Source organism: Oncorhynchus keta, chromosome 19 (genome assembly GCF_023373465.1).
Source record: "Oncorhynchus keta strain PuntledgeMale-10-30-2019 chromosome 19, Oket_V2, whole genome shotgun sequence".
NCBI lineage: Eukaryota > Metazoa > Chordata > Actinopteri > Salmoniformes > Salmonidae > Oncorhynchus > Oncorhynchus keta.
This window is the reverse complement of record NC_068439.1, coordinates 42574876-42587060: the sequence shown is the minus strand read 5'-3', so window position 1 is coordinate 42587060 and position 12185 is coordinate 42574876. Positions and strand designations below refer to the sequence as shown.

The 12185-nt window shown below is 45.3% G+C and overlaps 1 protein-coding gene across 1 annotated transcript; it reads left to right on the top strand.

The window, feature by feature from the left end:
* The first annotated feature begins 2212 nt into the window (after positions 1–2212).
* On the top strand, positions 2213–11194 carry LOC118376860 (histone-lysine N-methyltransferase SETDB1). The gene is given in 15 exon segments (XM_052468940.1): positions 2213–2371; positions 2460–2529; positions 2532–2646; positions 4582–4662; positions 5016–5148; positions 5150–5191; positions 5354–5471; positions 5639–5780; positions 6379–6589; positions 7004–7356; positions 7553–7669; positions 7923–7952; positions 7954–8078; positions 8300–8428; positions 8642–11194. Coding segments are annotated over 15 exon segments (1962 nt in total). The 3' UTR covers positions 8779–11194.
* The last annotated feature ends 991 nt before the right edge of the window (positions 11195–12185 follow it).

Sequence of the window (12185 nt, the reverse complement as noted above, 5' to 3'; positions counted from 1 at the left end):
CAGTAGCTTAGGTCACTCGTTTTGCCCATTCTACTGTTCAATAAAACAGTAACTGAATGCCTGACTGCCTGCTTTAGATAGTGAGTAACGTGGCTGGCTGTCTGCAGGAGTTGATTTTAGAGCAAAAATATTAGAGCGACAGGCTCTTTTAAAACTCTGCACCTGCAATTTACCTGCAAATGTTTTATCTTTACACAAAATGAATGTGACCCCCTCCAAAAGCCAGACGGAGATTTGTAAATTAGACACGCATTCGGTCCTTTATATAACTGTAGCAGTGGAGGCTGCCTCTTAATGTCTGGAGTGAATGGAATGGTATCAAACACAAGGAAATGTGTTTGATGTATTTGATACCATTCCACTGATTCTGCTACAGCCACTACCACGAGCCCGTCCTCTCCAATTAAGGTGCCACCAGCCTCCTGTGAACTACAGCATAGGCTAGCCTATGTAGGCCTACCTGTCACAAGACAAATCTTGCCATGATAAGATGTTGCATGCATTGTAAACTGCACTCCGTACTGAGATGCACTGTCTGTCCCCACCCTGAGCGTTGATGATTGATCATGCAGGTATTTTGTTATTTATTATTTTACCTTTATTTAACTAGGAAAGTCAGTTAAGAACAAATTCTTATTTTCAATGACGGCCTAGGAACAGTGGGTTAACTGCCTGTTCAGGGGCAGAACGACAGATTTGTACCTTGTCAGCTCGGGGGTTTAACTTGCAACCTTCCAGTTACTAGTCCAACGCTCTAACCACTAGGCTACCCTGCCGCCCGGTAATAGAAAAGTCGTAGAGACGCCAGGTTTAAACGTCGCATATCATTTAACAGTTCCATTTCATGTCATGCTGTTCACATAAATAATTGACTCATTACTCAGTTATTTATCCTGGGAAAAGGCAGTGGGTTTGGCCGGTACACCTCGTTAACCTGGCTCCCGCTATTCAACCCTGCAAGGCAGGGTTTCCCAAACTCTATCCTGGGGCCTCCCCCTGGGTACATGTTCTGTCTTTCGCCCTAGCACTATACAGCTGATTCAAATAGTCAAAGCTTGATGATGAGTTGGTTATTTGAATCGGCTGTGTAGTGCTAGCGCAAAAGACAGAAGGGAATTGTAAGCAAAACGGATTGGGATTGAGGGAGATGTAGTTTGAATGGGAACACAGCCTTTGGCGTGACCCTCAATCCCAATCCGTTTTGCTTTATTCTTTCCTCCACCTCTTATATTTTTCTCAGTTGCTGGTCCTGAAGAAGGCACAGCTACAGACAGTGACACAGAAAATGTGAGAACTAAGCCTAGATAGGATTCAAATGTGCTCACACACACACACACACACACACACACACACACACACACACACACACACACACACACACACACACACACACACACACACACACACACACACACACACACACACACACACACACACACACACACACACACACACACACTCGGCCATGCTCCTGACATGCTCTTCTCTCATTCTTCCTTAGTACAATGACATGGCAGATGACACGGAGAGCATGCCATCTTCTTTAGCTGTGACCACCCCTACTGTAACTGTTGTCCCAAGTGAAGCCTCAGGCTCTAGTGATACCCCAGCAACTCGCCTTGCACAGTCAGAGTCTGAACCACCAAGTCCACAAGAAGACGGCGACGATAATCCTCCTCCATCAAAAACCAAATAGGTTTCAACAAAACATCCCGAGGCCAGCAAATGAAGAAGGCTGAGAAAAGGTGAAAAGAGGAGAGAATCTCCCCGAGCCAACACACAAATTTGGGTGCTACATTGAAGACTTGTCTCCTGCCCCTACAAATCCTTCTGTGCCAATGAAACCACAACAACCCAGAACAGGTGACTCCTCTGCATCAACAAAACAGCTGAACTCGAGCAAAGCTGGCACATGCTTCCCCACCAAAATCACAAGAGCCCAGCAAGAGTGACAAATCTGCTCCCAAACTACAAGAGGCCAGCAAAAGTGGTACCACTGCCCCATCAAAACCACAAGAGGCCAGAAAAGGTGAGTTATGCTTTGCATTAATGGACTGGCCTTGTTTTACATTGATCTTTTCTAAATTGCTTTCTACCTAATGTCAATGATATCGTTAATGACGATCTTTAGTGCTCATGGTGGTCTTCTCGCTCCCTGATTTAGAAACAGCCACTCTGTTTGTGGTGACCAGCGTGTCGCAAGCTCTGACCCATGCACCCAACCCTGCGACTCAGCCACCCCCTTGTCCTCATAGAGGAGGAGATCAAGATTGACATGATGGTCCTGGCCAGGAGGAGGACCAAGACCTGGCACCACGGCAGGATTACAGAAATCAAACCAACAGGTAAGAACACACACAACCACCGGTTAGTCCTGTTCTTGTATATCATTAGATGTCCTTTACATATTTCTTAGTTTTCTCCATGCTCTCTATATCTCAACCATTGATACTCCACAGAAAATGGAGGTGGACTTTAGCGAGAAGGGGAGGAGCATGCTGTCAGGGACACCACATAGCCTTTGACCACACCGCTGGAGCAGCTGTACGTGGGCGTGCGAGTGGTGGCCAAGTTCAAGGATGTCCACCAGTCCTTGTTCTGCTCTGGCATTCTGGCTGAACTCCCCAACCGAAAGAACCACATGAGGTATGAGCGTAAAGACAGTGTGTGACTGTGTGTGCAGGGCCGCCTGCTCATTAGGCAGGATTAGGCGACCGCCCATTATGGTAGATTGACGAGGGCAGCATTTTCTGAGCTAAACTGACCAAGACGCACCTCGCAACAACACATGATTCTGTCCAAAAACAACAACAATTTCTCTCTGGCTTTTTAGGTGAGTGCTGATGCCGCCCTTTGACGAGCAGTGCCCACTTAGGCAGGGACACCATATTGAACTTGTCCGTTCGCAGCGCGCCTCTCCAGGGTGCTCTTGGAGAACTGCATCGCTACAGTGCTCCACCAACATTCCGTGAAAAAACATATTGTGTATCCGATGTAGCATGTGATATATAGCATGTGATAAGAGTATTTGACCTTTTTCTGTAGCCTACGGGCTGGGCTGTCACACATTTGATCTCCAATGTAATGAGACGGAAACTTTTTACATCATGCATGTTTCCCCGATCAAATAGCCTAACCTAAATGACACCAAAGTGAATAGAACATGTGCTGACATATTAACAAACATATCCTTAAAAACAGGACATGTGAAAGTAAAATGGATAAGGTTTCATCCCATGGGCTAAATTGTCATGATCAGTGGTTTCAAGTTTCTATCCATGAGCTGTCATAGCAAATAATTAAATACTTCTGCATTTCCCGCTGTGTAAACACATTGCAAATAGGCTCAGGATAACTCCTGATCAAGTTGGGTTGCTGATATTTAGAGCTAAAATAGCCAAATGGATTCATCATGGGATTCAGGACTAATAAAGCCAATACAACGGCCTGTTTTTGTCAAACGGTGAGCCCAGGGTCATTGGCAGGATTTTGGGGCTGTTTGGAAAGGCTGTTCAACCTGTCTCGGCACATGGTAGATCTTAGATCTACAATGTAGAAATTGGCCAGGTCGCAGTTGTAAATGAGAACTTGCTCTCAACTAGCCTACCTGGTTAAATAAAGGTCAAACAAAAAAAAGTTTAAAGTCTTTAAGTTTCAGTTTACTGAAGGCATGTTCACCTCCAGCAACTGTTACAGGCATTGTACAGAAGATTTGCAGTGCAATGCACACCTCTCCAAAACCTGGGGCTCTCTGGGCACTAGGAGGTGAGTAAAACAAAGGGAATGTTAGGGTTAATGTTCGCTCCTACAAAGGTTACCATACAAAAACAAATCTACTACTGAAAGTAAAAATGTTTTCATTATAGTATACATATCAAATAGAATACATATTTAAGTGTGTCTAAGTCACATCATGTGCCTAACTTTACAATTTGAAAAATGGTCTAGTTATGCTGCTGCTACAAAACAACTTCCTCACCTCCAAGGTCCGTTATACGTTATATATGGTTATATGTTTTAATTTATCCTTTTTTTTTTTTTTTTGTCTAACATTTTTTTAAATGATAAACAAATAATTTTCTAAACATTTAGGGGCCCCTACCAGGATAGGGCCCCATGAATCATGTTTCCCCCCCTTAATGGCCTCCCGCATAGATGGACTTTCCTAAAATTCAAATTCAGGCGACACTGTAGGATATACCTCAGTAAGGATGGACCGACGCTGATGCCCTTTGGGTGTCTTTTTTTTAATGTTCACGGACAATTAATTTTGTCCGGTTTGGAACAGCCTTGATTTGGACCATACATAGACGTCTCTAAATGACGTCTTTTCAACTTTCATTCAGAACCCGAAAATTATTTCAAAGTCTGGAAAAATAAGTATTTTTGTTGTCTTTTTAACGTCATTTTTTTTTTTGGTCTCGCTTAGGCCGGCAGAATGGCAAGGACCGGCCCTGTGTTTGTTTGTGTGTGATTTAGCTATTGTGGGTGTGGTTGGATGATGATATATGGAAACATAATTCTAAATATGATTCATCATTGCCTTAGTAAAGCTCTGTTGCGCTTCCCCTTGTGTTTCAGGTTCTTGATCTTTTTTGATGACGGCACACCTTCCTATGTAGGCTTGCCGGATCTTCACATTGTTTGCAGACCACGTAAGAACAGACTCGGACAATTGTTTTCTATCTTTAACGTATACTCAATACTTCTTGGCTCAATTCTGTTTGATCCTCCAACAAAATGTAAGATGTCTAATTCAGGTCCAACTGTTCGCTTCTAGTTGTTAACTCCACCTGTGTGACAATACATGTATATTCCAATGTAATACTCTTTTGAGTTATACATTTTTTAATTCGTTGGCTTGTATGGAGCAACAAAACTTATACTGTGGCTGTTGTCATACAACAAGTTTAATCTGCAAATGTAGGTGTTGGTGAGACACTTGCAGGGAAACACACATACATACCCACACAAACTAAGCCTATTGTTTCTCTCTATCGTCTTAAGTGCTGGAGGTTGTGGGAGGACATAGAGGATGAGGCCAACAGGGAGTTCATCAAGGTGTACAACCCCAACCCGCCCATGGCCCGGTACAGACCAGGCCAGCCCATCTACGTGGGGTTTGAGGGGGGTCCGGAGGAGGGTCGAGGTAGAGCAGATCGACTGCAGCTTGTTGTGCATCGTCTACAAGGTGAGAATCTGCAACCGCTTACGCTGTAACCATTTAGTGAACCATTTAGTGATAGTGATTGACTTGCAGTATATTGTGCTTGGTATTCTGGTATACTTACCTAGCTAAAGTCTAGTTCTTCACTGACGCACCAATCCTTTTTTCCTGTGTGTGTGTTCTCAGGATGACGAACATAAGGAATGGTTGTACCGAGGCTCTTTGCGCCTGGAGCATAAGGCCAACATGAAGAAACGTGTTGAGGAGTCAAAGGATAAACCAACAGTGACACGGCCCAACGCTGGTAAATATCTGTCTATCAGGCTCTCTTTATCCCGCTGTCTCTGTGTTAGTGTGTCCTGTGGATAAACATGAACACGTCTACAGCCTTGTCTGTCTGACTGGAATGGGCATCGAAGTCAGCCGTCTGTTCCCTTACATGGTGTGCACGGTACTTTCAATGATTCCTGTATTTGGATTCGTATAGAGGACAACGTGTTTATTTCTCTTTGTCCACCGCCCAGGGGGGACCAGTTTTGACTGCTAATACTATCCACATGACCAGCACGGCCGCTGCCAGCAAACCTCACGTCACCGCCTCAGCACCCTTAGGGTGAGTACAATGTATGTCTCTGTGTTTATACTGTGTTACCGTACTATTTTCAAAATAGAGTCTTGCACAAATTTCATGAATATGTATTTCCTGCATGCATTTATAATGAGGTTTTATTAGGGCTGGCAGGTGGCCTAGCGATTAGAGCATTGGGCCAGTAGCCGAAAGGTTGCTAGTTTGAATATGTGAAGATTTGGGGATTCTAGGGAGTTTTTCCAAAACCACCGTGCTTCTACACCCTCATTGCTTGCTGTTTTGGGGTTTTAGGCTGGGTTTCTGTACAGCACTTTGACATCAGCTGATGTAAGAAGGGCTTTATAAATACATTTGATTGACAGCACTTAACCATAATGGCTCCTGGGTCACTGTCAATAATGGCTGATCCTGCTCTGGGGGGGGGGTATGCAGAAAACAAATTCCCATTTCACACCACACGCTTGTATAGGTTACACACTTGTACATGTGTGAAACAGGACAAATATAAGCACCCCCTATTTGACCTTTAGTCCTTTAGTCCATCCTTGTTTCAGAACGGCAACATTTCCCAGTTCGTTCATTCTCCCTCAAACCCATGTCATCTTCTCCCTGATCACGTCAGGAGGCCCTATGGCCAGAACCGTTCAACCGACGAGTCGTCTGTTATCACAGCTAAAGGTTCAGTCACCTTCACCCTCCACCGTTGCTGCCCAGCCTGCCTGGAATGCATCCGGTCAAAGGTTGAGGCCAAGCACCATGGACTCAACCCGCTGCTCACCCCCCTGCTCTGCGAGTTCCACCAAATGAAGGGCCGCCGCCGGGTCAATAACAAGGTGGGGGTGGGGTGAAGTTTCCCTAGATGTTGATCTTAGGTCAGTTTAGCATTTTCCTCTATAACAGTTAAGGTTAGCATGGGGGGGGGGGCTGATCCAAGATCTGTGCCTAGGGGTAAACTTCTCCCCAGGTCAATTGACTGGTCTACCTGGAATGTCATACTTCATGATATAGAACTCTGCCATTACCTATAGCACTGCTGCTACTGGTGCTGCATTGTGCCGGACACTGCTATTTTTAACTGGAGAGTTGGGAGCAGAGCAAATGACACATTTCCAATGTAACAGATGGAAAATGATGTATTATTCTGTTGTCATCCTATAGTCATACTCCTTGTAGTTATTAAAAACTCTGGTGTGGTTATGTTCTCTTTGTGTTTTCTCACCTCCCTCCGGGCCCTCCGTCTTTCTCAGACGTATTTCCACATCTTCTACCAGTCGCCGTGTGGCCTCAGCCTGAGCAACATGACTGCGGTGCTGGACTACCTTCAACAGACCCGCTGTGACTTCCTCTTCCTGGACATGTTCTGTCTGGACCCCTTTCTGTCTGTGACCACAACCCACCAACCCCGGCCATACAAGATCAACATCCTAGACCTGATGCTTGGCAGGGAGAACCAGCCGCTGTCCTGCATCAACGAACTCGGCAACATCCGGCTAATCTCAGTGATCTACAACAAGCAGCGCGTGGCGGCCAGCGGGGTCTCCCTCAACACCAGCTCAGACTTTCCGGTGGGCTGCAACTGCACCGATGGCTGCAGGAACGTGTGTGTGTGTGTCACAGGGGTTAAAGTTCTGTTACTGCAACGTATTTCCTTAAATGTATTTAAAGGACGTACTGTTTAATACATTTAGCAAATGATCCTCTTTCCCTAAAAGCATAAACGGTCATGACTTTTTTGACATGGTATGTGGACGTTGTATTGACGTGTATTTATGGACATGTATATTGTGTTGCTGTAGGTCGTCATGCTCCTGTCACCAGCTGACCATCCAGGCCACAGCCGTGTCACCGGGTGGCCCTGAGGACGTCAACGTTGGCAACGAACACAAGAGGCTGGAGAAACGGCTCTCCACAGGGTGAGGCTTGTCCATGTGTCTTCATGAACATCTTTCAATTATCCATCAGTCGAAACATCGCTTTGACTGTTGGTCTTTGGTATTTTTTTGGTCAGTCTTTGGCTTTTACTGGTCATCACCTCAATGTTCTCCTCTAGCTCTCAGCTCTTTCTATGCATTTGTGTCATCTGTGACATGCTTTGAGAGCAATGTCTGAAAAGCTCTTGCAGATAGTATTATTATATCAACCCTCTCCACCTCCCTCTGTCTGCAGTATATATGAGTGTAATGCACTGTGCCGCTGTGACCCACCGGGTGGTGCAGCACGGCCTTCAGCTGCGGCTACAGCTCTTCATGACCGTGGGGAAGAGCTGGGGAATTCGCTACCTGGATGACGTTGCCAAGGGCACCTTCATCTGCACTTACACTGGTGAGCCGTAGCTAGGAACCCAACCTAACCCGACAGACAGGCTGCTGTTAAGTATGACTTCTGTTGATTACATACACTACTAGTCTTTTGTCTGTTGGGCATCCTTTTAGTGCTCAATGCCCAAGACCTCTTCTAGTGTTACTCTACTATTGCAATGTCTTTCTTCCGGTTGTACTGCACACAATGCTCACAACTTTTCCCTTTGCAATCTCTCCCCTTAGGGATAATCATGAACAAGAAGAGTTTGGGGACAGAGGGCAACATGTACGTGGTCAACCTGAACCACATAGTGGGAGCTGAGAGCAAGGAGAGTTACGAGAGTGAGACGCGCTGCTCCGACAATGAGTCAGGTACAGACACGCAGAAAGCCTGGACTCACCCGCAACTATAGGATAGATTTGATGCTAACTGTGTATTATCTTTTTTTGAATGCAAAAAAATAAATTGGCTTTCCATTTCGATTCATGAGTTGTAAATGCACATACCCAGTGGACACACAGGGAGTGCAAAGAGAAGCAACAGAACTGACCATCTCTAATGGTGCGGCCTCTGTTCCCCATCAGGTTCAGAAGAGTCCATAGAAGACGTCAACAGTGAGCATGATGACTGTGATGACGAGGGCAAGGATGAGGAAGAGGGAAACCCAGAGAAAGAGCAGCGACGTATGATGATGAAGAACTTTGATGACGAAGAACTCTGATGACGAAGCTGAAGAAGAACCCGATGATGATGATGAAAATTATGAGGACAAGGACTACGATGTCAGTGAAGATGATGGCGACTCTTGACTTCAGGCACAATGTCTCCTCTATGGAGAAGAGCTACGTTACACGCAGGCATGCCAAAATACTACAGGAGGGTAAGAGGAAACTACAGTATATACAGAGAAGTATACGGAGTGAAAAACAAACATTGAGGGCAACAAAAAAGGTTACTGAGGTTTAGTAGAGTATTCATTCTTATTTGGTTTGATAAATGTTGGTTTCTCAAAATACTGTCGGAAGGTAGAAAAATAAAGCACAGACACAAATATAGACGGAAACGTGTTCATGAACTCTCCACTTTTATTTCTGGATTTTTAAAATAAGTCTGGTTCCCAGACTCATCAAATGACTCACAAAATGACTCTCTAGACCCAGCGAAGAAATCGGGCTCTGACGCCAAGTCTTCTGACCTGCAGGACGGTACAGCAGAGGGAAATGACAAGCAGGCCTCAAACGCCACAAGGCGTTTCTTTGATGGCGAAGAGTCATGCTACATCATCGGCGCAAATCTGGAGGGGAATGTGGGTCGCTACCTCAATGTCACCTCAGAGTCATGAGGAGGAATAATCAGAGGGTATCGTGTTGGATAGTATGCCGACTGACTGTATGATTTGCCCTATATACCCATACTTCTCAGAGATCCGTCAACTCAGCATCTTACCCAGGTTACAATAAAGGGCAGGACTAAACAACGAATTTCATCCTCCTACTCGTCATGAATGGGGATAAAAATTGTCATGACGCTCACATCCACTGTGTCTCTCTCCCTACAGCATAGCTGCCACCCAAACCTGTTTGCGCAGAATGTTTTTGTGGACACACATGACCTTCGATTCCCCTGGGTGGCCTTCTTCACCAGCAAGAGTGTGACCTTCTGTTATGACTCATGGGATATTATATATTTCTAGTGCACTGGCTTCCAGTTGAAGCTCGCATCCGCTACAAGACCATGGTGCTTGCCTACGGAGCTGTGAGGGGAACGGCACCTCAGTACCTCCAGGCTCTGATCAGGCCCTACGCCCAAACAAGGGCACTGCGTTCATCCACCTCTGGCCTGCTCGCCTCCCTACCACTGAGGAAGTACAGTTCCCGCTCAGCCCAGTCAAAACTGTTCGCTGCTCTGGCCCCCCAATGGTGGAACAAACTCCCTCACGACGCCAGGACAGCGGAGTCAATCACCACCTTCCGGAGACACCTGAAACCCCACCTCTTTAAGGAATACCTAGGATAGGATAAAGTAATCCTTCTCACCCCCCCCCCCCCCCCTCCCCTTAAAAGATTTAGATGCACTATTGTAAAGTGGCTGTTCCACTGGATGTCATAAGGTGAATGCACCAATTTGTAAGTCGCTCTGGATAAGAGCGTCTGCTAAATGACTTAAATGTAAATGTAAATGTCTAATGGTTAGTCTTTTGAGAGGCGAAGCCAGGATTAATACGGGTTCTGCTCATGTCTGTGGCTCTATAACAAATGCCCAGGGGGACTAAAGCATGTGCATTCTAATATGCACTTCTGTATATTGATCATAATATTGTCTCTGTGTTTTTCAGGCGCATCAGAGCTGGTACAAAACTGCCGTGGGATTATAAATGTGAGCTTGGTGTGAAAAGGTCATCAAAAATACATCATGACATTCTCCCAATCTTCTTCTGGATCATTCAAATACTCTCTAGCAAACTTCAGACGGGCCTGGACATGTACTGGCTTAAGCAGGGGGACACGTCTGGCACTGCAGGATTTGAGTCCCTGGAGGCGTAGTGTGTTACTGATGGTATGCTTTGTTACTCTCTGCAGGTCATTCACTAGGTCCCCCCGTGTGGTTCTGGGATTTTTGCTCACCGTTCTTGTGATCATTTTGACCCCACGGGGTAAGATCTTGCGTGGAGCCCCAGATCGAGGGAGATTATCAGTGGTCTTGTATGTCTTCCATTTCCTAATATTTGCTCCCACAGTTGATTTCTTCAAACCAGGCTGCTTACCTATTGCAGATTCAGTCTTCCCAGCCTTGTGCAGGTCTACAATTTTGTTTCTGGTGTCCTTTGACAGCTCTTCGGTCTTGGCCATAGTGGAGTTTGGAGTGTGACTGTTTGAGGTTGTGGACAGGTGTCTTTTATGCTGATAACAAGTTCAAACAGGTGCCATTAATACAGGTAACAAGTGGAGGACAGAGGAGCCTCTTAAAGAAGAAGTTACAGGTCTGTGAGAGCCAGAAATCTTGCTTGTTTGTAGATGACCAAATACTTATTTTCCACCATAATTTGCAAATAAATTCATTAAAAATCCTACAATGTGATTTTCTGGATTTTTTTTCTCGTTTTGTCTGTCATAGTTGAAGTGTACCTATGATGAAAATTACAGGCCTCTCTCATCTTTTTAAGAGGGAGAACTTGCACAATTGGTGGCTGACTAAATACTTTTTTTGCGCCACTGTATGTGGTTGCAAAGGGCATCAGTGTCTTAACAGCGCGACTTGCCAAGGCAAGAAACTCTGGGCACAGCCCTATCCAGAAATCTGGCAGTGGCTTCTGATTAAGTGGACTGGAGGCAGGGCATGAAAGGGATAACGAATCCAGTTGTTTGTGTGGTCTGTTTTGGGAAAGAACCTGCGTAATTGCGTACCCAGGTCACCCAGGTGCTTCCCTATATCACATTTGTCTGTAAACTTGAGTTCATTTGCACACAAAAAAATCATACAATGATGGAAAGACCTGTGTGCTCTCCTTGTTAATGCAGACAGAAAAGAGCTCCAACTTCTTAATCATAGCCTAATTTTTGTCCTGCACATTGAATATAGTTGCGGAGAGTCAATCCTCGATTCAGATCATTCAGGCAAGAAAAAATATCACCCAGATAGGCCAGTCGTGTGAGAAACTCGTCCTCATGCAAGCGGTCAGACAAGTGAAAATTATGGACAGTAAAGAGAACTTTAAGCTCGTCTCTCAATTCCAAAAAATGTGTCAATACCTTGCCCTTTGATAACCAGCGCACTTCTGTATGTTGTAAAAGCGTTACATGGCATTGCACTGCCCATATCATTGCATAATGCAGAAAATACACGAGAGTTCAGGGGCCTTGCTTTAACAAAGTTAACCATTTTCACTGTAGTGTCCAAAACGTCTTTCAAGCTGTCAGGCATTCCCTTGGCAGCAAGAGCCTCTCGGTGGATGCTGCAGTGTACCCAAGTGGCGTTGGGAGCAACTGCTTGCACGTCAGTTACCACTCCACTATGTCTGCCTGTCATGGCTCTGCGCCATCAGTACAGATATCAACACATCTTGACCACCAAAGTCTGTTTGATGTCACAAAGCTGTCCCGTACTTAAAAAATATCCTCTCATGTTGTT